General features: G+C 44.9%; 1 protein-coding gene across 6 annotated transcripts in view; it reads right to left on the reverse strand.

Annotated features, from left to right (window-relative positions):
* Positions 1–14,528, reverse strand: part of ZSCAN2 (zinc finger and SCAN domain containing 2) — a 29,541-nt gene that overhangs the window by 13,519 nt on the left and 1,494 nt on the right. For 3 of the 6 annotated variants that reach the window (XM_059912410.1, XM_059912406.1, XM_059912407.1), the window contains one exon: positions 13,378–13,892. In XM_059912410.1, coding sequence (XP_059768393.1) covers positions 13,378–13,783 — 406 coding nt within the window. In that variant the 5' untranslated portion in view covers positions 13,784–13,892. Of the gene's footprint in view, positions 1–10,698; positions 12,066–13,377; positions 13,893–14,528 lie in introns of those variants that run through there. The other 3 variants (XM_059912409.1, XM_059912408.1, XM_059912411.1) reach the window with 2 other exon arrangements.

The following is a 14,528-nucleotide window of genomic DNA, read 5'->3' on the forward strand; positions in this document are numbered from 1 at the left end:
ATATATACTGACCTCCCCCATTACGTCTTTGGAGCAGTTTCTCAGAGCTACCTGAGATGCTGTCTCCCGAGCTATAGTTCTCATTTTCTCCCAAATAAAACTTAACCCTCAACTCTCACACTGTGCATTTTTTTAAGTCAGCAGCTGTCAGGAACATTAATGCTGCCAGGAAGTTGTTGACGACATTGTTTATACCACACAATATCCTCTTGATCGGCCAGAGGAGGAAATTTCTGATGGAAATATCAAAAGGAGCTGCTCTTCTGAGTGATCTGTGTCTGCCTCATGCCCCAGACTGTGGCTCCTTCTCTGCCTTGCCTGCTTAGAAGCTTGGAGCCAAAAGCTCAGAGCAGGAATACTGGATGTTTTTACAGCATGCAATTTGTGTTCTTTCATTTCATTTTTTCCTTCCCAATATTTTCTTCTTTACTATAATTTCTTTGTGCTCTATTTCTGTAAGGTATCTTCAACCCTTTAAAAAAATTCTATAGAGTATACAGAAGTCAGTCAATGCTTTTATTGATAAAGGTGATAGCCTGATTATTACTAAGACCTAACATCACACCTTAGACCTCATAAGAAAGTAGTTCCATTCATAGCAAGGAAGACAATTAGCAAAATAATTACACAAAGACCTAGTGACATTTCCATTGTTAATGCTGATAAACTGTTTAAGGTTAGATGCTCAATTCAGTGATTATTAGTCTCTATAAGTTAATGTATATTTCCGTATATGCACATGATACAATGTGGCCTGCATCTCTCAGGTTGAACCTAGGTTCCACTCATGTCTTTAGTCAAAATAAGATCTACTTAAACTTGCAATTAAGTACATAATTACATTTCATGCTCACACTGACATATATGCTGCTGGTAATCTGTGGACTCCTATAATTGCCCTCTGGCCCCCCTCCCCCAGATCTCCAGGGGATGGATACAGGAATGAGGGGCACCATGCAAGCTCCCGCCTGGCTAGGGCCAGGAATTCTGTGCTTCCTCAACATCCTGCAAGACTGCTCTTTTGCAAGTTTCTATCACAGAGCTCTGCTATTATCTCTTCTATAAGAACCTCCAGGCTGAGGCCCTGATTCATTTTCTTCAAGCTAACATGACCCAAAACCCTTTTGTGATGACCTTAGTAGTTGTTCTCTTCCGAATAAGGACAGTAGTTAATAAGGTTTTTCATTGCCCTAAAATCAGAACTGGTATGTTCCAGGCTGAGCTCAGAAGCAACAGGGAAAACAAAAACTCAAGACTTCGTTTTCAGTGAGATAAGGAGGGAGATTAATTTGCAGATAACAAAATACATGTAAGGGCTTCCAAAAACAGCAGAGACCAGGCAGAAGCCAAGGAGGGAAAAAGTGAAGAGAACAAGCATGGAAAGTAGGAGGGGGGTGCTCTTGGGGGCAGTGTCTCAAAAAGCTCAGGCAGAAAATCACTTCCTGAGGGTCAGGGACTCACCCTCCAGTGCATCGGTACACTTGGGAACTAGGGTGAGCAGGGCTGGCTTCCTTGGTTCGGAGAAGCAAGGGAGGTGAGGCTACAATTATATAGAATCACACAGATGAGCTGTGTGTGCAGGAAGCTTTCTGTTTCTGTAAAGCAGCAGAGAGAGCCTTGACTCTCCCAAATGAATCACGGGAATTATTGTTATTGAGAAAAGTGACCATTTTTCATCCCTAAAAAATGTTAAGTGAAGCAACGGCCTCTATGAAGGAAGACCACAAAGTAGAAGTTGAGGAAGAGACAACAGGAAGAGAGGAAATGTGAGCTGGGAAGAAGGGAAAAAAATCCAGAGAAATGAAGACAAAACGGGGAGGAACACAAAGGAAAATAGGCACCTTGGAAAGCACAGGAAGGGAAAAGGAGAATTGAAGTGAGATGGAAACAAAGAAAGAAGTTAAAAAGATTAAAGACCAAGGGGGGAAAGTGGGGCGGGGTGGTGGTGGTGGGATGAATTGGGCGATTGGGATTGACATGTATACACTGATATGTATAAAATAGATAACTAATAAGAACCTGCTGTATAAAAAGAAAATAAAGTTCAAAAAAAAAGATTAAAGAGAATGACAGAAACCAAAGTGAGATAAAAGGAGAATCAATAAATATATAACTAGAGTTCTCAAAAAAGGAAACTAAGCCAAAGGAATAGAACAAATCCTTCAAGTATAATCTATAAAGATAGACGAACCCTTGATGGGACTTTCCTGGCAGTCCAGTGGTTAAGACTCTGCACTTCCAATGCAGGGGGAGCAGGTTCGATCTCTGGTCGGGGAACTAAGATCTCATGTGCCCCGTGGTCAAAAAATTAAATACATCAATACATTAAAAAAAAAAAAAAAGATAGAGGAACCCTTGAAAGGTACACTATGTGCCAAGGAAAACTAACCCAGGGTGGTTACTAATGAGACAGGGGACAACAAGGTAAAAAGATCAAATCACTTATATGGGGGAAGAAAATCAACCAGTCTCAAATTTCTCTCTGGTAACATTCAATCCCTGCAGATCATATAGCAAGAGCTACAAGACATGCAAGAAAAGAAAACGGATGTCAAGGATTTTACGTTCAACAAAACTGTCCTTCAAGCATAAAGTTTACAGGCCAACAGCTTTGAATATACACAAGTTCGCAGAATATTGTTCCTATGACCCTTCTTGAGGAAACTACTGGGAGATGAATTTCGGTCAACCACGAGACAAAGGCAATGCTAGAGCAAAAGGACTGGGGCTGAACAGATACATTTAACTTTAGAACAATGTCTAAAACTACTGTGGCGATTAGAGTGAAGAAAGAGAATGTAAACGTTACACAGCCATGTAGAAATGACATGCTAACCAAAATTGGGGTTGTGGGAAAGAAACTGGGATACAGGATATATTCATTAACTGCCTCATCTGTATACCTGGGAGTTCCAAGGTTATCATTTAAAACTGGCAAATCATGTAACTGAAGTATAAGAGTCTTTAACAGTACAAAAATAAACATTATTGTAGATAAGATTACTGACTGAAATCAGGGGAGTAAGCGGGGGAGCAACTATCTCTGTCAAATGTTAAAACATAAAATCTCAATACAGTAAGTCCCCTACATACGAACCTTCAAGTTACGAACTTTCAAAGACATGAACGTGCCCCTGGATGCCAGCTGTTGTACTGTACTACTGTACTTTTCAAGGTACTGTACTTTAAAATTAAAAATGTTTTATTTTTTGTGTTTATTTGTTATGTATTATTTGTGTGAAAAGTATTATAAACCAGTTACAGTACAATACCACATAGCCAATTGTGTTAGTTGGGTACCTAGGCTAACTTTGTTGGACTTAATGAACGAACTGGACTTAATGAACATGCTCTCGGAACAGAACTTGTTTGTATGTAGGGGACTTACTGTAATTAAAACATTAATAGACAATCAAACCAATGAAACAAAACCAAACCTCCAGAAATAGACTCAATAGACATGTGAATTCAGAATTTAATTCAGGTGGCTCATGAATAGACAGACCAGTGGAACAGAAAAAAAATCTCTATGACCATGGGAATTTAACATATGTTGAATATAAGGGTAGCCTCTCAAATCCATGGAGAAAAGACACCACATCCAAAAGACACCAGCATTCATGATGCTGGGAACAACCAGTTAAGTCAAATGGAAAAATTTCAGTTGGACCCATACTAGGACAAAACTCAAGTAGATCAAATATTTAAATGGAAAAAAATTACTACTGAACTATTAGACAAGAATATGAGAGAATTCCTTTATAATCTGGAGGCCTTTAAACATGATGCTTAATTTGTGTGATTATCTTCCTCTGTCACCTCACTGCAGAGGCCCATCTGAGCAGAATCCAGACCCAATAACCCCCTCACTGTCTGCTGCTTAAGGACCAGTCCTATCCTCCTTTATGTAGACAAAGATTCAAGACTGTTATACTCCAGCAAAGGCCAATGGAAGATTGAGAGTTCTTTTAAGGTTGATCTCTGATAACACAGAGGCACGGGAGCCTTTCTAAAGGACAGAAAAGAGCACCCTTCGGGCGATCTGCCTTAACAAGGGCCTCCAAATGGGAAAAAAAAAAATCACTGAGCTGGGAAGGATGAGGGATCCTGGTTCCTCCAAGCTCCTCCTCAAGAAAAGCTGGCACTGGTGAAATCAAGAGTATAGAGTACATTCAACTGCAGGCAATTCTCTCCTTTTTTTGTTGGTGGTCAATTAAGAAAGTGAAAACTCAGAAGCTGATTTGGTCAGATAAAAGGGGAATAACTTCATCAACATGTTAATGAGTAGAGATGGGATGAGATGGTAGGAGCTGGGAATTTTCTTTAAAAAGGAACTTCACCAGTAGAAAGAGTGTTTGCTATTTCAAAACGAGCATATTTTGTGGATGAGACTGGATACAGGGAGGCAGGCTTCTGAGGAAGCAGGCTTGTGAGCAAGCGGTTGGATGGCCAGATCTCCAGCAGAGAAAACTCAGAGATGAGTCAGGCATTAAGGAAATAGGAAAGAAGGGGTCTCATTTTCTAAATGTTTTGATCTCCCCCGAAACTACTAGAGCAAATTCATAGAGACAGAAAGCAGAATGGTGGTTGCCAGGGGTTGTGGGGAGAGAAGGGGAGTTAGTGGGTTTTTTTAAAATAGATTTTAGTTAGTTAGTTATTTTTGGCTGCGTTGGGTCTTCGTTGCTGCGCGTGGGCTTTCTCTAGTTGTGGTGAGCAAGGGCTACTCTGTTGCGGTGTGTGGGCTTCTCATTGCGGTGGCTTCTCTTGTCGCGGAGCACGGGCTCTAGGCACGCGGGCTTCAGCAGTTGTGGCGTACAGGCTTAGCTGCTCTGCGGCATGTGGGATCTTCCTGGACCAGGAATCAAACCCGTGTCCCCTGCATTGGCAGGCGGATTCTTAACCACTGTGCCACCAGGGAAGCCCGCAGTTACTGTTAATGGGTATAGTTTCAGTTTGGGAAGAGGAAACAGTTCTGGATATGGATAGTGGTGATGGCTGCACAACAATGTGAACGTACTTAATGCCACTGAACTGTACACCTATAAATGGCTAAAATGGTAATTTTATGTTATATATTTTACCACCATAACAAGAAAAAAGAATTTATGGCTCTTATATATCATTTTATGTACTCTTACCAAATTTAAAATAGTTGATACATTACTTACAAGAAAAATTCTGGAATTAATTTTAAAAGATGAAGTTAATGCTCAAAAAGGCAGAGAATTCTTAGAAACACTATTCAATTTCTGATGGCCTAACAGGCAAAAGAATAGTATCTTGCTTTAATGAGTATTTCCCTGGTAATTTGTAAGGTTGAACATCTTTTCATATGGATATAATTTGTTTTTATTCATTTCTAAATTGCCGGATCATATCTTTTACCTTCTATTCTACTGGGTTGACAATTTCTTATGAATTGTACATGCTCTTACAGAGCAAGATTTTGACTCTTATCTGCTACACTGCAGACTTTGTTGCAGATATTTCCTCCCAGTCTGTGCATTGTCTTTGAACTTTGTTCATAGTATCTTATTTATTTATTTATTTATTTTTGGCTGTGTTGGGTCTTCGTTGCTGCACACATGCTTTCTCTAGTTGAGGGGAGCAGGGGCTACTCTTCTTTGCGGTGTGCGGGCTCCTCATTGCGGTGGCTTCTCTTGTTGTGGAGCACGGGCTCTAGGCACGTGGGCTTCAGTAGTTGTGGCATGCAGTCTCAGTAGTTGTGGCTCACGGGCTCTAGAGCACAGGCTCAGTAGTTGTGGCGCATGGGCTTAGTTGCTCCGCGGCATGTGGGATCTTCCCGGACCAGGGCTCGAACCCATGTCCCCTGCATTGGCAGGTGGATTCTTAACCACTGCACCACCAGGGAAATCCCCACAGTATCTTTTTAATATAAAAGACTTTTTGTCTGTTTCTATGAGTCCAATTTAGCTTTGACGATTTCTGTCTTGTTTAAGATTAAGAAGTCCCACCCCACTGCAAGATTACAAAAATACTCTCCTATAGGTGATTCCAGATCTTTTACAGTATAGATCTATAACTCATCTGGAATTGATTTCTGTGTAACTTGTGAAGTAGAGATCCAGTTTCAGTTTTTTCAAAAGGGTCAGACCACTGTCCAAATACGATCCACTGAACGGTCCATCCACTGAACGGTCCATCCACTGAACGATTCCTGAATTGCCATAGGGCCCTTATTGTTTACTAGACAATTGCAAATCGGTCTAAATCAATGGATCTTGTATTTTCCTGCCCTCGACATGGGCTCTAGACTCACAGGCACAGCACATTCCCATGGAATGCACAGGGCCACGTGTGTGCCCCTGCCTGGCTAGAGGCCTCTGCTTTCTCTCCCATGCTAGAAAGCGTACCAGAATAAGTGTAAGGAAAATTGCTGTCAATATGGGGATAAGCCTGAATTTGCTGTAATTTATCTATAACAATGAGATAACTGGTCACAAACTTTGGTGCTTTAATGTGTGTTAAGCTCAGAATTCTTGTAAGGTTCCTCCCCCCTGATTGTGACATACCACTGTGTCTCAACACCATGGTCAGAGCCACTGGTCTAAAATGCAGAAGTAGGTCTGTAATTCTGATACAGCTGATGCCCAAGTGGGTCTCTCCCTACCGGGGCGCTGCCCTGGCAAGACTGGCGGGAACCTGATAGCGCCTGAGTGACTGGGACTGTTGTTCCCCCTGAGCTCTGACTGCCTGAAAGACAAAGCGCTGGTAAAAACAGCAAGGAGCTGTTATCAGTTTAAATGAATTATTGCCAAACAGTTACAGTTATAATGTTACATCTCTCTGAGAGTTCTGTATGGTATACACTTCAAATATTTAAGTGAATTGAAAGTGATTTTGTTTTGAAACTGAGAATCGTGGCTTTAAAAAGACATATACCTTTACAACCCTGCACCGCTCTTCACTCCCCTTATTAACAAAAATGAAAGTATTTGTTCATTTGCTGTCACCAAGGGAGCATTTTTGCTGGGCCAGCAAACTCAAAATAGGTAAGCTGCTGCCTGTGCCCACCAAAAGCCAGGGGTGATGTTGAGGATGGCTGGAGAAGCCAGCTGTGACTCTCAGCTCACCTGTTGGACAAGAGTAGGTTTGAAGTTGATAATCTCCATTCCTGACTGGTCTAGAGGAGTGCTTCTCGAACTTCATAGTGCATATGAATCACCTGGAGATCTTGCTAAATGCAGATTCTGCTTCAGTGGGGCTGGGCTGAGACTGAGGTATGCCTTTCTAGCAAGCTCCCAGGTGACACCTATGTTTTTGGTGCATGGACCACATTCTGAGTAACAAGGCTCTAGAGCAGTGGTTTTTAAACTTCACTGCATCTTAGAACCACCTGGGAAGCTTTCAAAACTCCCTTGCCTGGGCCACACCCCATGCCAACTAAATCAGAAAATCAGAATCCCTGGAGTGGGTTCCAGGACCCCAGTGAGAAGTCTGAGAACCAGAGGTCTAGCACAGTGGTTCTCAAACTGGTGGCTGAATCATGATCACCTGGAGGGCTTGTTAAACCCTCGTGCTGGACCCTGCACCCAGAGTTTCTGGTTCAGTAGGTCTGAAGGGAGGCCCAGGGATTTCATTTTTAACACACTTCCAGATGATGCTGATGGCACAGGGACCCCACACTAATGGTCACAGGATTTATATGTCACGAATCTATCAATTTTGAGCCCCATAATTTCCCCTTTGCTCCCCTCTGATGGCAGCAGTTTCTTTTTCGGGTGGTGGGGCTTCTATGAGATAAAATGAATCTGTTAGGGACTTCCCTGGCGGTCCAGTGGCTAAGACTCCGAGCTTCCACTGCAGGGGGCTTGGGTTCGATCCCTGGTCGGGGAACTAAGATGCTGCAAGCCATGCTATTCCGCCAAAAAAAAAGAAGAATCTGCTAGGAGAGGAGCATTTCCCCTTTCAGCCTGATGCTGCAATCACACTGGTCTGGGGTTATCTTGGGGAGGCTGCTGTGGCATGAGTCCACTGGTCTCCGGGCTCTAAAGGTATTTTTCCGCTTACTTCATACAGAAAGTGAGATGAGGGTGGGTAGAGCAATTAGAGAACAGTTCAAGGACAAGCTGTCTCAACTCTAGTGACTATACTTTCTGAACCGAAAATTAGGCCATACAATTTGAGAAATGACTTCTGGCCCCAGGGCCCAGGCCTCTTACAGACCGATGTGAGACATTCTGAGAAGTATAGTTTGGCTGCCAGCTATTGGAATTTGAGACATTTTGATGCTTTACAAGGACAAATATTTTATACTCAAGATTGCCCTGGAAAATTGGGGTTCTCATTCTCACCAGAAAAAAAATGGAAGTGTATTGGGTTTTACATCAGTAATTTGTAACCAGCAACACAGGTAACTAGTGCTTTTCATAAATCGTCTTTCAACAGGCCTGTGAAACACAGGTTAAAAACACAGCTGCCAGGCATGAACCATGTGGGCCAATCTCATCTAAAAAGAAAGAGCGTAGGACTTCCCTGGTGGCGCAGTGGTTAGGAATCCGCCTGCCAATGCAGGGGACACGGGTTCAAGCCCTGGTCCGGGAAGATCCCACATGCCACGGAGCAACTAAGCCCGTGCGCCACAACTACTGAGCCTGCGTTCTAGAGCCCGCGAGCCACACCTACTGAAGCCTGCATGCCTAGAGCTCATGCACCGCAACGAAGAGTAGCCCCTGCTCGCCGCAACTAGGGAAAGTCCATACACAGCAACGAAGAACCAATGCAGCCAAACATAAATAAATAAATTTATTTATTTTTAAAAAAATAAAAAGAAAGAGCACATCACTGGATGGATGGTCTCCACAGGACCAGTGATGCCCTACTGCGGCTTCCACGTCCAGCCCACAACAGTTTCATTTTCTCTGGCATTTGTGCGCTGGTGGCTACATCCAAGACCAGCTCCCCGGTGCAAGAGACCTCCAGGCAAATGTCCTCCCTGGGGTGTGGATTCACCATACCTTAGGCTTCCAAATCCGAAGCTTGTCCCTTCAAGTAAATGCTGCCAGTCCCATGGACTACTCCTACCAGTTTGGCTGGATACCAACAGGTGAAAAAGGCCACCTACTGGTTTATTCTCAGGCCATGAAGGGAGGTACCCTTGAGCCTTTGGAATTTGAGAAATGGCAATAGCACCCACCTCCATACTCAGAAACATGTTCTCTATGTTTAAAAACATCTTTGTTAACAGCATAAATATGATAATATTCACTGAGTTTGCTGAATATAAACAAAGGATTAATCACTGAGTTTGCTGAATATAAACAAAGGATTAATACAGAGTTTCCAAGAACAAAAACCTAAGAGTAGGTGCTCTCTTGCTGGACTAAGCTGCCTGACTTGCCTACCGGCCTGAGAATTCTCCCAGGTCTAAGCTGCAGTCCTACCTAGTCTCCCTTTCTAGATTTCGAAATATCCCTGGCTACGTTCTGCCAACTTTGGGCTTGACCTTATTTTTTTTTTTTTTAAGATATTTTTGATGTGGACCATTTTTAAAGTCTTTGAATTTGTTACAGTATTGCTCCTGTTTTTGTTTTGGTTTTTTGGCCACGAGGCATGTGGGATCTTAGCTCCCCAACCAGGGACTGACCCTGCACCCCCAGCATTGGAAGGCAAAGTCCCAACCACTGGACCGCCAGGGAAGTCCCGACCCCATTTTGTTTTAAAACAAAACTTAGCTTGGCTTTCTCAAGGAGAGGCAGATAAGCCTGGAAGGAAGCAGCTATCTGCCTCCTTCATGGACCCAGCAGGTGAGCTTCTCCACACCTGCAGGGAGGCTGGAAGGATTCATTTCCTCATCCCGACAATACTTACTGGGTCCCCACTATGTATAGGGCACTGTGCTGGGTACTGTGAGAGCGTAAAAAAAAAAAAGAAAAAGGTTAAGAAAAAGATAGGTTCCTTGACTTTGGGGATTTTATAGGTTCCTAGAAGAAATAAGATGAGTATTCATACAAATAGAAAACAAGACGGAATATGATACAAAGCCAAAAGCGGAGGAGAATCCAAATGTTCTGGGGGAGATGACTTCTAGCAGAGGTGATCAGAGATGCTCTCAGGCGGGTGGAACTGGGGACAGGAAAGAGGGGCCAGAAGTAAGGACAGCTTTATGGAGCACGTCTCCAAAAGTGTGCACTCAAAGGAAGACCAGGATTTTATCACACAGGGATGGACAAGGCCACTCCAAGTCAAAACTCAGGAGCACAGGTGAATGCCAGCAAGTACAGGTTATGTTCAAGAAACAGCAAGATCTGGTCTGAATGAAGCAAGAGCTGTGGCAAGGGGATCAGAGGAGGACCAGCCATGGGCACCTGGGCCAGGTCACACAGGGCCACGGGCTGCAAGCAGAACAAAGAGGTCATGGTTGATTTGGAGACACTGGGGAACTCAAGAAGATTTTTAAGCAGCAGAGTGCCCGATCACTCAGGTAGGAGTGGAGCAATGCAGGAAAAAGAGGCTGAAGGCAGGTTCCCTTTGGAGGCTGCTGCGAGAGTTCAGGTGAAATACCAAGAGCCTGAAATAGGGCTGGGTATGGGGATCAACATGCCCTTAGGAGACACAAAGAGAGATGAGCTTTACCATTTAAACTATTAATATAGGTCCAATCTCAACTGGAATCATAAGATATTTTAACTGTGAACACCTAGAGGTGCCTGCTAGTCAAATATTAAACAACCACTGTCTAACCAGGCCTTGAAAATGTGCTGGGTAAATGTGACCAAAGGTCCCGAGCTGGACAAACAGACTAGAGATCAAGTGGTCTTATGTTGAGTAAATGTTTGAGAAGGGATGGAGATCACTGCAGAGGTTCCTCTGAGTAATCATAAGGCAGGTCAGGAGCATGTGTTAGACAAATGAAAACCAACAAAGACGATCTCAATGGCAGAAATGAGAGCACTGACAAGCCCACTCAGTCTGGGACATTCCCCATCCGGGATGTCCCGTGAAAGATGAAAGGCACAAAGCCCCTCCAGCAAGCCAGGTGGGGAGGGCTGTCACAGTGGGAGCCTGTCATTTCTCAGAGACACCTGATGAGACTTGACGCCCTGCTTTGTGACTTCCCCAACTGAACAGTAACCCCAGAGGTTTCTCCTCAGCCTTCCACCCCTCTGGCCTCTCTTCAGCATCTCACTGAAGAGCCTGAGGTTCATCACAAACTTGTTACATAGTAAACAAGGTTTTTAAATAGGATGAGAGGCTTTCGCTTTTTTAAGTAGGAAGAGTAAAATTAAAAGCTATTTTTCAGGGCCAAAGAAAATCAGGCATTTTGCTTCAAATAAAACCTGGGATCTACCAAACACACGTGGAAGCAAACAGACTGGAGTTTGAATGCTGGCTCCACCACTCACCAGCTGTGTGACCTCAAGGAAGAGCTTGACCTTGCTGAACTTCAATTTCCTCATCTGTAAAATGACAGTTCCGCCCACCTCATGGGATTATCAGCGAGATGGACATGTAAGGTGCTCAGTGAAGGCCTGGGCTCACAGGTGGCCCTCCATGACCGCCCTTTTCTCCAAAGGACAGCTTTATACTCACATCTCCCAAGTCCCTGGGCATTGTTACAACTCTGTCCCCAGACCACCTTCCCTTTCCAGCCTTCTGAATCCTCTAGACTAGATGCCTCTGAGTTAGTCACCTTTGTCTTAGTCCTCACCTGCAGCCCCTCTTTCCAACATCCCACTGGGAACTATGACTTTGCATCAGATGTGACGAAATGCTTAAGAACATGAGCCACGTCCTCAGACCCCTGAGCTGGCATCCTGGTTCAGCCTCATACTAGCTGCGCGATCTTAAGGGAGTCACTTATCTTCCCCGGTGATGATAATTCCACTTGTCTCCAAGCTGCAGCACAGCTTCCTGAACCCAGGAGTCGTCTTCCAGGATCATGGTGGCGACCTCCTCCTCCTGGTCATCTTCCTCTTGAGGGACCTGGACTAAGGGGCTCAGGGGAGTGGTTACTCTCGGCACCTCCGAGGCCATCATCCACGTTCTTGGGGGAATCACTCAGGCTTCTAACCTTGACCTTCAGTCTTCTCCAGCCAGGCTCTCTGAGAGTTTATGTGAGTTTTGCATATCAGATGCTAGGCACACTGGCTGGCCCACAAAAAGGATCCATCAATGCTGGCTAGGGTTACTATTAGTTCTTTCTCACATGCGTCCAGTCTCCTCCTCTTCCCCTGCAGTCCCCACCTTGGACCCACCCCTATCACTGCCCACCCAGCATCCAGACGGCTTCCTGGCTGCTCTCCTCCCTCCGGCCTCTCCCTCCTATAATCACACCTGCATCCTGTTGCTAAGCTCAGCTTCCTCCCATGCCCCTGGGGCCCTAGTTTAGAACTTGCTGAGGCCAAAGACATTTGGTCTAAGCCTCACCCAGCCCTCCCCCAGACCCTACTTCCTACCGCTTCCTAAAAACACACTTTCCACTCCAATCAGCCAGCCTTCCTTATGGTCATCCGAACAATCCCACACGGGTCCACCCTTCTGAGCCTCAGCTCCACTGGGATGCCACACCCTCCCCCTGCCCCGCGCCTTGCCAAACCCCCCTCCAGCTCAACTCCTGCTCAAGTGTCACATCCTCTGTGAAGCCTTCTCTGACCTCTCCTCTCCCCACTCCGTTCCCTGAACATCCTCACAAAGGCAGCCATTGGTTCCCGGGGGTCCTGAAACAGTCCTAGGGGCACAGGTAGATCTGAAGTAAATATCTGGTAATCAAGGCAGTCCAGTTTACAACTGAAGACTAGAATGGAGGCAGAGTGGTTGAACGGCGTGCATGGGTCCCACAACGTATTAATAACACAAGAGACAAACATATTAACTGTTGCAAAAAGCTCAGGTTTGGAATTACTCTTTTAAGAGCCTGGGATGACTTTATACCACAGATAAGTCCCTAGCTATTAGCTGGCTTACTCGTCATTCACCTTGATTTCACAAAAATAATCACTTTTTTAATACAGGACTTGGTTTTTCTAATTGCTGGAACTTAAATATTTGGAAGTTTATTGCACAACCGGGTGAAAAGTGCCAAGGGGTGGTTTATGGGGGTCTTCAGCCCCTCACCCCATAACCTCCATCAGCTTCCCAACCGCTCCAACTACACACAAAAAAACTGCTAACTACGTAAATTTAGCTCTGAGAATAGTCCTCTTAGCCCCTCTTATACTGAAATTCTGGAACTGTCACTGCACACAACCAGGGCATTCTGGGGTGACAATGTGCTGATCACCTGCAGACAGAGTAGAGGGATGGGGCTGACCCGAACTCAGACCTGGATACCACCTTCTCCTCCTCTGCAAACACCACACTCTTCCATCTCAGAGGGGTGCTCCCACCCTCTCCCTACGAGGTTCTGCATCTCACCACTGTCCCGAAGGGTCTGGGTCAAATCTTCCACCAGGGCCACCGCCTCCTCGCTGCTCTCGGGCCGATGCTCTTGCAGCCAGGCCTGAATTTCCCTTGGCAGCACGGTCAGCATTTGCTCCTTGGTGTGCACCTCTGGCCTCAGCCAGCGCCGGCAGAGCTCTCGAAGACGGCCAAGGGCACCCTGTGGCCCTCCGGCCACCTCCTCATGGGGGCTGCCCTTGCCGGTGCTCTGGGGAAAGGGCTCCGACTCAGGGCCATCCTCCTGCAGCACAGCTTCCTGCACCCAGGAGTCGTCTTCCAGGATCATGGTGGCGACCTCCTCCTCCTGGTCATCTTCCTCTTGAGGGACATGGACTAAGGGGCTCAGGGGAGTGGTTACTCTCGGCACCTCTGAGGCCATCATCCACGTTCTGGGGGGGAATCACTCAGGCTTCTAACCTTGACCTTCAGTCTTCTCCAGCCAGGGTCTCTGAGAAGACAGCACCCTCCTCAAATTTCAACAAGGAGTCTGGCTAAGAATGAGAAAGAGAACTAGAATCAATAAGTAAACTGTCCTAAAACAATCTAACTCACAGCAGCCCAGATCAGGCCACCAAATGATTCTTACATCCGCAAATCAACAGAAGTTTCCTGTCCCTCTTAAAGGAAAAATGGCTTATTCCTGAAAACATCTCTATGGCAAGAGAAGTTAAGAAAAATCACAAGCACAAAAAATAGAGTATTTTTCTTTCCAAAAGACCAAAGCATGACTATCAGAAATTCAAAGTCCTCGCAAGAACCCAGGACTGAGTTATGCTGCCCTAAGCCAGTTCAGACTTGCTGCAGAGTGACCTTGACCTAACATACAACTCAGTCACACAACCTCACTGACCACCTAACAAGTAGAGCTAATAACACCTATCCTTCTTATCTGAAGGGGACCTCTCAAGGATTTGCAAAGGATCAGATGTCAAGACACTTTGACGCTCACTGGAAGGAAGGAAATACCTCAACTGCATTACTACCATATTTTAAAATATGAAGTTTTAAAAGTTTGTACTCTTAGATCCAGCCTTGGCCTCTCAGGAATTTATTTTTTAAAATAACCATCTTTGTAAAGAGAAATTAATTTGCAAGGACACACAACCATAGCATTGTTTCTAATTGCA

This window comes from Balaenoptera ricei, chromosome 2 (genome assembly GCF_028023285.1).
Source record: "Balaenoptera ricei isolate mBalRic1 chromosome 2, mBalRic1.hap2, whole genome shotgun sequence".
NCBI classification, from domain to species: domain Eukaryota; kingdom Metazoa; phylum Chordata; class Mammalia; order Artiodactyla; family Balaenopteridae; genus Balaenoptera; species Balaenoptera ricei.